General features: G+C 51.3%; 1 protein-coding gene across 4 annotated transcripts in view; it reads left to right on the top strand.

Moving 5' to 3' along the window:
* Positions 1–13,143, top strand: part of Mapk14 (mitogen-activated protein kinase 14) — a 55,496-nt gene extending 42,353 nt beyond the window's left edge. For 2 of the 4 annotated variants that reach the window (XM_021633435.2, XM_021633437.2), the window contains 4 exons: positions 1,925–2,004; positions 6,637–6,715; positions 10,205–10,378; positions 11,052–13,143. In XM_021633435.2, the coding sequence (XP_021489110.1) occupies positions 1,925–2,004; positions 6,637–6,715; positions 10,205–10,378; positions 11,052–11,119 (401 nt within the window). In that variant the 3' untranslated portion in view covers positions 11,120–13,143. Of the gene's footprint in view, positions 1–1,924; positions 2,005–5,529; positions 5,610–6,636; positions 6,716–10,204; positions 10,379–11,051 lie in introns of those variants that run through there. The other 2 variants (XM_021633436.2, XM_021633438.2) reach the window with 2 other exon arrangements.
* Positions 13,144–15,502: the final 2,359 nt, after the last annotated feature.

The raw sequence follows: 15,502 nt of genomic DNA on the forward strand, positions 1-15,502 counted from the left end.
TTGGAGGGTTGAACGAGCCTCATTTTTCTACTGTTACACACATCTTGCAGAAGCTGCTCAAATCAGCTGTTCCTAGGAGTAGAAACGTGAATGGAGCTAGGCGTATGTAACTTGATTAACTTCCGTCTGCCAGGAAGATCCTCAGCAGTCTCCAATAGCGCGCTGCCAATCCCACAGTCTGGGTCAGCGTCCACCCAACCCCACCTTCTGCCCCCATGGCAAAACCAGCCCTACACTTCACTTCAGGGCACCTCCTGTTTACGTTTTCTTTTTAAACTACTCTGATTTCAGAACTACCTTATGTGGGTGGGCTTGCCTCTGGTTTACTCCATCTTCTATAGGAGTTATTGGATCATCTTTTCTTACAGGGCCACCTCTGTTTTCTATAGGGTACAGTTATTGGGTCATCTTTTCTTACAGGGCCAGATTAGTGGCTGTTGCAGGCTTCGTGAACTGTGGGCTGTAGCCAGTGTAAGCACAAGAACACACAGCCTTGTGGCATCCAGGAAAACTCCATGCATAAAGCAGGCAGGAGGCTGCACCTTGTCGCCCTTCTAGAATTTTCTACTTTCTTCCTTCTAGAATTTTTAAGGCAGGATGCCATCTTATTGCATAAGTAGTTCCTGTGACTAGGCAACTATGGCAAAGTATGCTTTTTTTTTTTTTTTTTTTGCCTCTATATGTGCAAGCTATGTTCATTTGCTTTATCTGCTCTTTAAACGTTGTGTGTCCCTTTTATGTGCCAGGTGATAATCTAGAGATTACTGACAGGGTCCAGCATGATGGCATACACCTGTCATCCCAGCACTTGGGAGAATGAAGCAGAAGGATTGTAAGATCAAAGCCAGCCTGCACAATAAACAGAGCTACTCCCCAGCCAGGGATGCAAGCGGGGACAGGTGCGCTGCTGCCCTTGTCGACCTGTGCGTTGTTGAAGGCACAAGGCAAGCACACAGACCAAACGCTGCTCAGAGAGAGGAAGGGGTGTTCTAGAGAGCGAGGGGAGGTTGGGGCGAGGGACTTGAGTTTGACACGTGGAGAAAGGCTCTAATCCTGCAAAGCTGATGCTCTCCTCCCGACCTCATCATCAGCTTCGGTGTGGAAAGGCTATTCAGATGTCATTTTATAAGATTTTTTCTCTGACTAAAGGCAGTGGGAGTAAATGGCGTGTTTGCGCTTCTAGTGGGCACATGCTCATTTGTTCTGCGCAGACAGCGTCAGTGTCCTTTACGCTTAAAGCCTCTAGTGTTGAAGCCTGGCACACTTGTGTTCCTGTGTTAAGCTTGAACTGTGGCGTACACTACAGTGGGGCAGTGCCCTCTGCCGGCTGGCTGTCCCCTCCCATGCCCTGCCTCCTAGATGTGGGAGGAGAGTTCTCCAGAGGGCACACTCACGTGGGCAGGCTTCGGGAGGAGAGCGGGCCTCCCAGCTGACACATTCCAGGCTCGCTCGGTCAGGCCTTAGGGGAATAGTCACATAGACGGTGCAGAGCTGCACACTCCGCCGCTGGTGTTCCTGTGGGCCTCTGCCTGCCAGCGCTCTCTGCTCAGCCGGCTCCTGGTGCCATGGTGGAGGCTGAGGCGGAAGCAGAGGCCGGCCCCGTGCGCTGAGTGTCGTGGCTCGTTGTCCTCTGCCATCTAAGACCCAGCCACAGTGGCTTGACTTCCTGCTGTACGACATTGACAGGTGTGCATGTGCGTGTGTTGGTCAGCATCTTCAGCTGCTGTATGGGAGGAGCATGTCCTGTTGGAAGTGACCGCCCTGAAGAAGCCTTCCACTTAGATTCTTTGACCACATTGGCATTGGTTAGGGGTTTTAATTTTCATTATTGGGATGTTCTGTTGTTTTATTTTGTTCATTATTGTTTTGTTTTGTTTTTCACTTTTGTTTTGTCCCGACATTTTCCTTTATAGTCCACCATTAGATATTGATCAGTTGAAGCTCATTTTAAGACTCGTTGGAACCCCCGGGGCTGAGCTTCTGAAGAAAATCTCCTCAGAGTCTGTGAGTTGACGCTTTGATTGTGATTACTACCCTCCGGGGCCTCTGCCACTGCCTTCCGTCACTCTGCACTCTGACTTTGGAATGTTTGTAAGCACGTGTGCTCTGTGTGTGACTTCTGGGGTATGCGGGTGTGTGCGGTGTTTGCACACATGAGCCTGCATGTACATGCTTGCATGCATGAGTGTGTTTTATTCTGTCTTTATCTGGGTGTGGACTAAAGATCATGGGAACCCCTCTGGGGCAATTGTATGCTAATAAAACAGAGTTGAGATTCCAGTTATTCCGAGACATTAATGGGCAGTTGTGTGTCTGTTCCTGAGCCCTGACTTCTCTCTGAAGCAGCCCACCTGCTCAAGAGCTCATCTCACGTCTGCTGGGCGTCTAATCTCCGGATACTTGTGGGCTGGTCCGAATATCTCTGCAGGGTAAAATGTGTCTTGCCTGAAAGTTACCTCTTGACTGCCCTAGAGGGGCCCTTCTGTGTGAGGTGTCTCCCAGGGACCGCCTCTCCCCACTCAGACCACACAGAGCAGCTTCCTCCACTCCCAGCAGTCTACAGATGGCTCTGAGCTCCTCCAGGAACCTTGGTCAATACAGAGACTAGCATAAGGGCCACTTGGAACTCGTGCTTTCTCCGTGGAGGCTGGAAGAAGGTGACTGGTTTACTTTAGCCATGACTTCTGTTTTTGTTTTTGTTTTTTGCTGTTGGTCACTTTCTGGGGCCAGAAACTTGGAGGAAACCAGAAACTTGGAGGAAACGAAGGAAACCCCTCTTTCCTCTATTTCCCCACTGGGGAATAAATAGAAGATCCAAGCCCGGCTGTGCCCTCTCCGGTTCCCCTCCCACCACTTCCCCATAGAAAGGCCCTTTGCCCAACTGGGAAGGCAGTCGTGTAGCTGGAGGCAGGCAGCAACTCGTGAGTTTGTTGTTCATCATCTCTCCTGCAAAATCAAGACTCAGCATCTGGTGTGTGGCTGTGCGTAAAGGCCCCTGGAGCTCAGAACGGCTTCTATTCTGAGGGGTGTAAAAGTGTGCGCTGGGCCTGTTTTGTTGTGTTTCGTTTACTCATTTAAGATAAGGAAGCAAAAAAACAAAAGCTGTGACTTGCCTGAGTCATGCTTGAGTCACTGGGCAGAGGCAGCGGATCCTAGATGCCCTGGTGATGCAAGCTAATCGTTGCACACAGTTGCGCATTATTTTGAAAGTCATCGTCAGGAGTATTGACCACAACTGAAGAGCTGCTTTTGACATTCAGAAGCTGGGGTGGAGAGCCAAAGCCATGAGGGGTGTTCAGGAAGGACGGGCTTTAGGTTTTGCATTAGTGTGTTACAAAGAAGGGCTGGTAAAGCCAGGGGTGGTGGAACTCCATTAATCCCAGCACCTGGGAGGCAGAGGCAAGCGGATCTCTGTGAGTTCAAGGCCAGCCTGGTCTACAGAGCAAGTTCCAGGTCAGCCGGGGTTACACAGAGAAACTGTCTCGAAAAACAAAAAAAAAAAAAGAAAGGCTGTTAAGAGGGCGTGGGGCAGGGTGGAGTTTGGGAAGGAGTTCAGCTGGCTAGTGAATAGGGCCTGGTTATTCCTGTCAGCAGCACCTGACTTGTGTTGCTTACTGTAGGTTCTGAAACACGCATGTGAGATAGGTGATATGTACCCATCACCAACCCATCATTTCTGTTCAAGAACCAGTGCTGGATTCGTGGCCTAACACTGAGATGTCTTTATCTCAACATGAAATGAGCACATCACACATTTCATCAGTTCTAGTACAGCATTGGGCAGAATAAAGTCAGGTACCAAACTAAACGACCTCTCAGTAATGCTTGATTAAGTGTAGTGGTGAGAAAGGAACTTTGGCCCTGCGGAGTTGTCACGAGTAGTAAAGGTAGTCCAAATGCTTAAAAAGCACAGGGAAGGTTGATTAATGTTGGCGACACCACCCCACACTCAAAAGTGCAAGATGCCAGGTGTAAAGCTGCAGGCATGTAACCTAGCTGCAGAGCAACTTTGAGGGCAGGCTGGGCTAATCTGTAAAGCACTGTTTCCAAAAGAAAAAAATGTTGCTCAGTTACATCAGCAAGGCCGAGGGTCTACTCCCCAGAACCCATAGGAGTAGGAAACACATAATGCCTAAACAAAGGCCTGACCCCGAGATGGGAGGGGCATCTGCTCAGCCGTTTGACAGAAGCAGACAGAATCAGATCTGGCTTTGTGTACGAAAGCTAACTGAATCCTGCTACGGCTATTTGGCCCCGTAGCCCTGTTTGTTCTTTTCTTGGCATGCAGACTATTGTTCAGTATACCATTGCTTGAAGGGGAGGTCTTGGAGTGTGTGGTGGAAGGAGCCAGCCCATGTTTGGGCCCAGGTAGAGGAAGGGCAGCTGCATTAGCAGTAATCTGTGCGTCGATCAGTTCAGTGCACTAGGGGGCTACCGTGGAAGGAAGGGGAAGACACAGGCTTGGCTTGTTTGTTAAACATGAGGTCCCCGCTGAAGGATGGCTTGATACTTAGCAGAGTAGAAAGGAAGTTCATTAAATCCTGTTAAGATTTAAAATACTATCCTCACTTCTACTTTGGGAGGAAGAGTGTGATAAACCAGCCATGAGTTCTTACATTTCAGAAGCTGTAGCCTGTAACTGGTGATTGATGGCATGGTTAAGGGAAGTTTAGAGTAGACCTATCATGTGCAGAAGGACACTGAGATGGCTCAGCAGCCAAGGTCCTGAGTTCATTCCTAGAACCCACACAGTGGAAAGGGAGAATTGACTCCTACAACCTGGAGGTTTTGTCCAGTCAGATAAACACAGCGTTTTGAACTTTGTGTTCATTGAAGTTAATGTGCTCACTCATTACAGGTATGGGGTGATGGTGGCATGCCCTGTCTGACACTGTCAGCCAGCCAGCCTGTGGCTTCTGTTTTGCCTTTGCTCTCAACCTTCTAATGTACCCTTCTTCATCTCCCTGTGTGTTTGTGTCATGCATTTTAAGTGTACCACTGCCAGTGTCTTTGAGATTGGCATAAGAAGCACCCACACTCCCGCTCACAGCTTGTAGGCACGTGACTCCTCGAGTCTGTGCCCAGTACTCAGCCTCTTCCTCAGTACATCTATTGGATGTGTTCTTTTTCTAGAGTTTGCTCACAGTTGTCCCCATCTTCTATTTTTGCCACTGGCAAACAGGTTTTGGCCATTAGCACTTGCAAACAGTGCCTGGACGGAAGAGTCTGTGGCTGGCATCCTAGATCAAGGACCAGTCTGCTTTCAGAGAGCCCCAACTGTTTAACGTTTAACGCTGAGGAAGAGTTAGTTTTCAAGTGTGCATGGCCGCTCACCAGCTACATACTAATAGCTCCTGCCATTCTCCGAAGAATGTGGTAACACGCAGCCTTAGGCTCTGGCCTGGTGTAGTTGGGAAACGAGAGTTGTTTTGTTTGGGGATGGCTTCTTGGCTTAAAAACAAACAAAAAACGACCACTGGAGTTGATTTTTGCACTGTGTTTAACAATGCCCTTGACTAGGCATCTAAGATATTAACCAGCTTCAGCAGATAATGCGTCTGACGGGGACACCCCCTGCTTATCTCATTAACAGGATGCCAAGCCATGAGGTGAGAACCAACAGCATGTTCAGGAAGGTCTAACTGAGAGGCCACCTTCTCGTTGGAGTGTCTGTATAGCAGGCAGTTTCTAACGTCACCAAATGCTTGCATGTGCCCCAAGGGCTGCTAAAGCCAGTGGCTGACGGTACGCTAGTGGGATGAAGTGTCACACAGGCTGTGAGGCAACAGTACAACGTTGGCTTGTGAGGAGGAAGCCAGGCTCCTTCGGTGTTCGGTTTTCCGAGTCTGTACTTGAGGCACCCTGTGTGTCTTTGTGGGTGTGTGTAGTTAGGGCGCATTGCAGCTTCGTCACAGGTTCATTAGCGAGCTTTGCTTTCTTGTCCACTTTTAGTGACAAAGGGTTGCATGCAAGCACACACTATAGAGTGCCTGGTACCTTACGCTAATTGGCATGCTGTGTTTTTGTTTTTGTTTTTTTTTTAAGAAGACAAATAATTCATAATAAATATGAGCACTCAGGTGGAATTGAGGTCTTGACCAGCTCCTGACCTTTTAACCTAACTTCAGTTCATAACCAAAGGTGAATGGGTATTTCTAGTCACATGCCCTTAGTGTTTTAGGACAACAGGCCAGCAAACAGACAAATCCCTCACGGCAGCATCACTCTTGTTGTGTGTACTGAAGGATGGCTTCTCTGGGCGAGATGGGTCTTCCTACCTCTCTTCCATTCCTTCCTCCGGTCTCCAGGGTTAAGCAGGAAGGAATTACAGCTGTGGCTATTAGAGAGCCTGCTGCAGTACCAGCCCCTCTGCACAGCTTACCTGCTTAGGAAGGCAGTCCTGGAAGCACTTCTTAGAAGTCTCCGTTCTGTTTTCACGCTTTTGACGCTTTGCTGGGAAAGCTAATAAAAGAGGAGGTGATCGGTCACCACTCTCAGAAACAAAGCTGTGGGGAGACGGCAGGTCTGAAATGAACGTCTCAGGCAGGATCTTACTGGAATGGGGTGGGCCTCAGCTTAGCCGCTGCCGCTGCTAACTACCAAACACAGACATTCTAAAAGTCCTTGTTTCCACAGGCAAGAAACTACATTCAGTCTCTGGCCCAGATGCCGAAGATGAACTTCGCAAATGTATTTATTGGTGCCAATCCCCTGGGTAAGTTGATCATGCCCTCGTTTTATGACATAAATTAGGGATTTGAAGTTTTGTTCTTTTGACTAAACAGAGTCCCTTTAAGTAACTTTTGAGTCTTAATAAATGTGGCTGTTATTGTCTGTACTGTCACATTTAAAGAAAAATCATACGGTGGACGTGTATATGTGCTCACAGAATATGGTGATGGAAAGGACAAGTGGAGCGAAGAACAGAAAACAGGATTATGGGGTCTTGGGTAGAAGGAAGGAGGCCTAGAAGCACGCCATGACCCTCGCAGCTACTGGTGGTAGCTGATGCTACACAGGCACGGATGCACGCTTAGGGCCAGCAGTGGGTGCTGTTGTCCTCCACGCTCACAGCCTCTTCCCCCCTTTCCTCTCCTCTCTGCCCTTCAGGGGTATACCTAGCTGCCCTTGCAGCATTAATTGCCATTAATTGACTTTGGGGATAGCTCGTTGCCTTCCTGCCCCCGTGACCTCCAGGAGCCCCTGGCAAACGGAAGTGACAGTGGGAGCCAACTATGTGTTTTGCCATCGAGGGGGCTAATGCGTGCTCCGGATGGTTCCGGGACGTGTGCTGGGGCTCCAGGGCCTCCCGCTGAGACAGTGGGGTGGGTGGCGGCAGATGCCGAAGGGTCAGGCCGCCGTCTCCCTGCCTGGGAAGGGGCAGGCAGCTGTGCAGCTGGTGCCTGCCTCCCTCTCAGTCCCTGCATATAAATGTTACTAGGGCTGTGTGTAAAGCTCGCCGCACGGAAGTCTGTAGAACTCTCTCCGAGAGTTCCAGAAGCCACGTACCAGAATTAGTTTATTCTTTGAAGGGCTGGTGGCCATGGCTGTGGCTTCAAAAGCTGGGGGACAAAAGCTTCCTTCATAGCCACGGGGCAGAGGAGTGGCTGTGGTGATCCCTGTGGCTGGAGAGATGCATACACCCCTCCTTGAGTCCAGCCTAATAAGCTACACCTGCGCAGGTGCGCAAGCACTGAGGGGTTGGGTTGGGTTTGTGGCCCCCTTGGCATGCGCACTGGGCTTGCTGTGATGTACTCGAGCTGTGACGTTCAGGAAAGGGTCTGTGAGGTCTGTGGTCTGTGAGCTCTCCGTGATCTTGAGGCAGATGGAGTGCTGACCTAGATATTTTAGCAAACACTTCATTTAGGGTTCCTAAACGCTCCACCTCCCTTCCAACCCCCAACACCGGGTAGGAGGGAAAGAAGGTTAGTGGGGACGGGGGTGGAGTTCTCTCTGCTACTTCCAGCTGGATAGGGTCAAAAGATCCTTTCCGGGGCAATACCAGTATCAGTCGTCCGGAAATCCAGAAGCCCGGGTGACCCGCAAACAGCACACGCAGCAGCAGGACGAACCCACAGCAAGCAGCCCTCCCTCCTCCAAGCAGCCACGCCTCCTTCCTCTGGGCTGTCACGTTACCCCTCAGAGTCCTCAGAATTCAGCCAATTCCACCAGGCAAAGACCATGGCTCTGCACGAGACACTTAATAGGAGTGGACAACTAAAACCCTGAACTTGGAATTTTAACACAAACATGTTCACATACTGTAAGCCAAAACCTCCACAGTAATGGAGAATGATTCACCTCAGCGTACCCACATTCAGACGGGGCAGCGCCTACTGCTTGACTCCCTCTCATTAGGCTGCACAGGATTTGCTTCTGCCTGTGATTTCGGTTACACGTGTCCTGATAGACACCCCCATTGAAACGCTGGAAACAACTGGCGTCCAGACTGCTGGGAAGTGAAAGGAGACTGTGGCCCATGTGGTGTTCAGCCCGGCTTGCTCGCATCCAAACGTGCCTGGCAGCCCGTTGCCAAGTGCTGATGTCAGAGGGAACTGGCCGTCCCCAGCGTGCTAGCTGGGCCGCACACCAGTGATATAAATATTAACAGCCCTGTTGGAGTCACTGGCTCCGTGTCACTGCCAGTCTCAGAACACAACTGAGACTCTCACATTGCCCTCTGATCTTAGTGTGCCTAGTTTTGCGTGCTGTGGTCCTTGAGAAGTCTTTCCTGCTTCTGACCTTGTTCTTCATGGAAGTGATTTGGTCCTGAGGCTGGAACTCTTTACCCTGGGGCGGGCACCCACCCATTCGTGCTCGGTGTAGTCAGTGGATTTGTAGAACATGAGAAGGAGCTGGATCCAGCAGCCCCCCAGCGCTTCAGTGTTGCTGGCGACAGACAGGTAGCCTGTCACCTGCTGGGACTGCGGATGTGCTCCGTGCCCAGTGTATGCGGCGCTGGCTTTGGAGTCAAAAGGCCTAGAGCACGCTTGGGAAGCTATGCCAGCTCCATGCAAGCCCCCATCCCCGAGATCTAGGATGTAGGCTCGTGACTGAGCTGTGTGTGCAGTTTCCCCTGGGCCCCCGAAGCCGGTACTCCTGGCCAGAGTCAGGCTGCAGAGTGCTGGCCACGCAGATGAGCAGAGTACATCACCTCTTCAGGAAGTTGTCGTCGTCATCACCGTCATCCTCCTCCTCCTCCCCTCCCCCACAGCCCTCCACACTGAAGAGCACTGAAGAGTTTGAGTCTGTACACCAACATAGTGGTTTGCAACTGTCTGTAACTCCAGTTCCAGGGAATCTAATGCCCCCTCCTGGTCTTTTTGGCCAGCAGGCGTGTGCTGTAGTGCAGACATACGTGCAGGCCAGTACTTGTACATACAAAATCCAAAAGAAAGGACCTGTGGGGTCTGGAAAGCCTTTCTGTTTTATGTGGTAGCTGCTCAGGCTGCCGTTGCCCGCCCAGGCGGAACGTCCTCGTCAGACAGAATCACACGGGTCTGCTCCAGCACACAGGACTGTCCATACAATACTCACCTGGGGAGAAGGCGAAAGCCGGGAAGACGCCTCTCGCCTCTAGCTCTGTTAGCAGTGGAGTGGGTGACTGTAGTGCCCCGCCAGTTCAGAGCATCACGTGACATGTTCTTGCCCAGGATGTCTACTTCATTCTTACCAAGGATTTAGACTTACAGCTGCTGTGGAGGGGCACGCCAGTGTTCAGGAGGCAGAGGCAGATGGATCTCTGTGAGTTCCAGGACAGCCAAGGCTACACAGAAATTCGGTCTCAAAAAACTTGAAAAAGAAAAGAAAAAAAGATTTAGATCTAATATCTGTTTCTTGGTAAACCTGAAGAAGAGAGGAAAATGGGAGTAAGGGCACAGCGTAGCACAAGGAAGAGTAGACGCCTCTAATGATGGCGTCCTCAGCACCTGGAGTGTCCTCAGATGAAAACCAAGGCAGATGGGGAAAGGAAGGCTGGAGGAAGGGAGGAGGGCTTTTTGTTGTTTGTTTATTGTTCTAGGTTTCAACCCAGGACCTCAGTAATGCTCCCAACATGTGCCAGCTACATTCCCACACGTAAGACGCCTGCCTGCATGCAGAAGCCAGTACTGTAAGGGATGCTTTGCTTGGCTCTGAGAGGAGCTTGGAGCTTGCACAGTGCTGGGGCTAATGTCATGTGTCTTCCTCCTCTCCGGTGTGCCAGCTGTGGACCTTCTGGAGAAGATGCTCGTTCTGGACTCGGATAAGAGGATCACGGCAGCGCAGGCTCTTGCACACGCCTACTTTGCGCAGTACCACGACCCCGATGACGAGCCTGTGGCCGACCCTTACGACCAGTCCTTTGAGAGCAGGGACCTCCTTATAGATGAGTGGAAGAGTAAGTTGAGAGGAAGGGCTAGCCTGGGCTCGGGACCTTGCTTTCCATTTATTCTTGGCTGGGTTGGTTGGTTGAGCCAGGATTTTTCTTTGTGTAGCCCTGGCCGTCCTGGAACTCTGTAGATCAGGTTGGCCTCAAATTCAGAGATCCACCTGCCTCTGCCCCCTAGTGCTGGGGCTAAAGGCGTGTGCTACCAAGCCTGGATTACTTAACCCTTTTTAACAGTGCTAGCGGGTCTCTGTGCATGCCCGAGGACAGTGCACAGCCTTCACACTGATGAGCGCTTTTGGGGTTTTGAACTTACCATGGGCGTCTCTTTGGGATAAATCGGGTCCTGTACAGTTGGTAGACGTGAGGTGAGGGTTCTCTCTAGCTTACCTTTGGCCTGGCTAGAGGCTGCCAGGAATGGAGTCACACGGTCCTTTCCACAGTCCGGCCCCAGAGCCAGGGCTGCCTCGGGGCAGTGCGGAGGGCAGTGCTGTTCCAGGCCACACGCAGGGGCGCAGCAGAGCAGTTCTCTCGAGTCCTTGAACTGACGCTGCGCCGCTGCCGGTCACGAGCAAGTAGCAAGGCGATGGAAGCAGCTCGCCAAGCCGTGCAGAAAGGAGGGAGGAGCCGAGTGTGTGCCGCAGACAGCGTCCCGGGTCTCATGCCTCTCCCTTCCCTATCCTAGGCCTGACCTACGATGAAGTCATCAGCTTTGTGCCTCCGCCCCTTGACCAAGAAGAAATGGAGTCGTGAGCAGCCAGTTTCTGTTCTGTCACTCCCACTTCACTGTGAGGGGAAGGCCTTTTCATGGGAACTCTCCAAATATCATTCAAGTGCCTCTTGTTGAAAGATTCCTTCATGGTGGAAGGGGGTGCATGTGTGCGCATAGTATTTGTGTGTGTGTGTGTCTGTCTGTCTGTCCGTCTTTGTGGAAGTCATGGCAATGATGTCATGAGTTGGGACTGCTCCTTGGCAACCTCTGCCTGTGCACTCAGTCTCGGCAGGCCAGTGGGAACTGCCAGATCGTCAGGGAGGTGTTAAGTGCAAAGGAAGAAATTAATTTACCCTGTTCCTACTCACACTTCTGCCACTTTGGCTCCTCCTGTGACGGAGAGAGGCTGCTTCCGGTCTGAGGCCGTCCCTCAGCCATGCGTAAAGCCGAAGAGAACCAGCTGGCTCCTGGGCTCTAGCCTGCAGTTGGCTTGCTTCATGCCCTCAGAACTGAACCTGACAGGTGTGTTCAAAGCTGTCAGTCTGTTTGTGCCTTAAAAGGAGAGAGGGGTGTGTAGTTAGAGAATCACAGCTGCTGATGTTCTGAGCCAGGCAAGTACACGTGGCCATTGGTGAGCTGGAAGAAAGCAGGCAGCCTTCAGGAGGGCCGTGTGCGTGTGTGTGCATGCCTGTGTGTGCGGCCACCTTCCTCCACTTGAGGAGCAGCCAGCTTCTGTGCTTACCCTTCACCTCTGCAGAGGCGCCTGTGGCCGGCGCGGGTCCCTGCGGGCAGTAGCTCCCTGTGCTCGTCACGTCTCGTAGAGGGCAGCCGTGTTTGCATGCTGTGCCCTTGAAGCTTGCACAGCCCCTGTCCTGTTCTCTTCTGGAAGCTCTGGGCCAGGTTGAGGAGATTGCTGGCAGCTCTCGCCCACGCTGCCTCCGAGGATGCTGTGGGCACGCTGCTGCTCCTCGCTCAGCGCTTTGTGTTGAGCACAGCTGGTCCTCTGGGTGCTCATGGTGCAGGAGAACAAGACAGGCGGAGCACCGGGCTCTTGCCAGCTGACTGTCACCAAGTCGGGGACACAGTCTCCTAGGAATGCCCCAGCTCTGGAAATCACGTTGTTCTTCTCATTCATGGTAACCAGCCAAGAGATGCTGAAAACTGAAGCAAGAAACAAACGCTCGCAAAGCCAAGAACTCCTTTCACTATCTTTCTCAAATACAGTTGTTAGAAAAAAAACCAAGTAGTCAAGGTGCCTTTCCTCGGAAGGGCCCCCGGCAGCTGACACCGGCTGATTGCAGGCTCGGTGTTGATTTGGGGAGAAGTCAATTTTGTCTTGGAATTTTGTGTTGTAGGAATCCTTAGAGAATGTGATTCCTTCTGATGGGGAGAAAGGGCAAATTATTTTAATATTTTGTATTTTCACCTTTATAAAGATGAATCCTCAGGGGTGAAGAACTGTTTGCATAATTTTCTGAATTTCGGGCACTTTGTGCTATATGAGGACCCATATATTTAAGCCTTTTGTGCAGTAAGAAAGTGTAAAGCCAATTCCAGTGTTGGACATGACAGGTCTTGTATTTAGGTCAAGCTGTCTCTGTTCTCGGTCAGTGCAGGGAACATGCACGCTCCGGGGAGCTCCGGGGACCAGGGTAGGACCCTGGGTCATCTGGGGCCCAGGAGGAGGCAGACCAGCCAGGCCTTGCTGCCCCAGCATGCAGTTCAGCTCCACACCATCCCAGCAAGATGGATTTTAGTAGCCATGCCTGGTTACGAATGTGAGTGATTCCCAACAAAATTCTGCTCTGGTTATTTTATGGAAGATGTCTGCACACGTGACCATGCTTTAGGAGGCCGCGCTCCGATGCCTGGACTCGCAGCTGGCGCTGGCGGGCGCCCCTGGCATCCACAGCACAGTGCTGCCACCTCCCAGCTTCTCTGTCGGAGGACAAGGGAATGAGGAAACTGCTGTTTATCTGTATTCATGAACTTGGCTATAATCTGGTATGCCATAGGATGTCAAGACAATACCACTGGTTAAAATAAAGCCTATTTTTCAAATGTAGTTTGTTTCTCAAGTTTATTGTGTTCCTCTTCTTGATTGTGGGGTGTTTTTTATCTTTTGGTCATGCGTGTCCTGGCATACATTTCTGGCAGACCTTTATAAAGCTGCCTCGTTGCCCTTGTGGTAGAGTCAGGTCTTTGCCGTGGGTGAGTTAACATGCAGAGAGCAAAACCTGTACAGGCTGCACATTTTCACATCATTGAAAAGGTCAAAAGAATAAACATTTTACAGTTTGAATCGCAGTGTCCAAAAATAAAGTCTAATCGGAGAGTACCTACAGCGATTGTTACAAGTCTCCTGGCTGCCTTCTTGCCACAGTGACGGTTGACGTAGCTGGGGAAAGAGCACGGGGTCCAGCCAGCTGTCTGCTTAACCTTCAGCCCCTCGGGGTTTGCTGAGCACTTCTATAAAGTGAAGTTGCTTTCTAATGAAACATTCTAAGACTATATGATACAATCTTAAACATTGCCAGAAAGAAGTCTGGGTGTGTGCTGGATTGGAGCACGTGTGTGTCTGGCTCTGCTGTCTTCACAGCCTTAGAAAACTTCCTTCCAAACCAGTGAGCTGCATCATGGGATTAAAAGGCTTAGGGTCTCCCCGGCACCCAGGGAGAAGCACAAGTGCAACTGGGCTTTTGTCTCTGGCCGCCTGCTGGGGATACCGTCTGTCATCAAGGCCGCACAGGTGCAGGCTCCATTCCTCTGCTCTGCCCTCCCCCCCCCCCCCGCCCCCGAGTAAGCGAAGGGCTTCAGCAGGTGTGGGTAGCTCTGGGACAGCTGGCCCAGCAAGATGGCTTAGGCCACAAGGAGAGCAGCTTAGCACCAAGCCTGACAACCTGAATTGAGTCCTAGGGATTCACACACTGGGAGGGAGAGTGAGCTCAAGTTGTCCTTTGCCCACTACACTTGGACAGAACTTTTAAATGTAGTAAGAATCAGACCTGGACACAGCTCTGCTGAAGTTAGGAGCCCAGAAACTAAATGAACGCACCTAAGATGGTGACAAGAGCCAACTCTTTTGTGTGTGTAGCCCTGGCTGTCCTGGAGCTCTGTAGACCAGCCTGGCCTCGAGCTCAGAGATCGCCTGCCTCTCTCTCCCAAGTGCTGCTCTTAAAGGCATGCGCCACCATGGCCCAGCTAACAAAACTGTTCTTAATTTCCAACCTATGATCACAGAAAAAGAATGATCCCAGTGTCCCATTGTCAAATGGAACATTTAGTGTCTTTCAATGTTCCCATTTGAATTTTGCACCATTGCAGAGGAAACTCTATAGAAGCCGAAGAGTGGGTTAGGGAGGTGGCCCTGGTGGCCATGCAAGCCAGAAACACCTGGTTCAATCCGCAGACCCTCATACGGGTACTAGGTATGCGCACCTGCAGTCCAGAGCTGTGGGTCTAGAGACACAGATCTCTGGGGCTCACTGGCCAGCCAGCATAATCTACTTCAGGACAGTAAGCCTACCTCAAAAGAAGGTGGGGCCCAGACGGTGGCTCAGCGATCAAGCACACCGGCTGCTCTTGCAGAGGACCCAGGTTCAATGCCCAGCACCACCTCCATGGCAGCTCACAACTGTCCGTAGCTCCGGTTCCAGGCAGTCTGATGGCCACTTCTGGCCTCTGCAGGCACCAGGCACACATGTGCACAGACATACTTGCAGACAAAACACTCATACACATTAAGTAAAAATTAAAAAGAAGGTGCCTGGTGCCTAAAGAATGGCACCCCCGGCTTCCACGTGTGTGCACGCCTGCCCACAGACAGACAAACAGAACATGGAAACCCCTGATTGCCTCTCAACCTACGGACACACCGGAAGCACCCACCTCCGCCTCCCTTACTGTTGACTGACCCTAACTTCCCGTTTTTTAAATAAGTTCACTCGAGATTGTGGTTTTCTGGGTTGTGTCTCGACTTTGCTGAGTCCACCATCACCTGCAAGACGAGACAGCTGCGATGAATCTGCTGGGTGTTTGTGTCCTACCATAGACTAGCAAGAGGTCCATGAGCCTGCAGTCAGGGTTGCCATCCTGCTGGCTTCCCCGTCTTCGCTGTCTGCAAAGTGGGAGGACTCGGTTAACACGTAATAACAGAACAGGAGTGGGGCTTCCTTTGTAATCCAAGTGTGTTTTAATACGGACACACCCTCTGCAGTCCTTACCAGTGCACAGACCGAAGGGGGTAAATACGCCATTCCGTGTAATAGAAGGGACCGCAGACAACCTAGGAGGCCATCTGTGCAGCGGGGCCCCTCACGGACTCCTGGGTGGCCATGCAAGGTGCATGATGGGAAACAAAGCAGTGACAGCCTACAGTCCATGTCCTGTCCCTCACTGGTAGATGGTAAAGGTTGAGGCGCCCT

This window comes from Meriones unguiculatus, chromosome 16, assembly GCF_030254825.1.
Source record: "Meriones unguiculatus strain TT.TT164.6M chromosome 16, Bangor_MerUng_6.1, whole genome shotgun sequence".
Classification (NCBI taxonomy): domain Eukaryota; kingdom Metazoa; phylum Chordata; class Mammalia; order Rodentia; family Muridae; genus Meriones; species Meriones unguiculatus.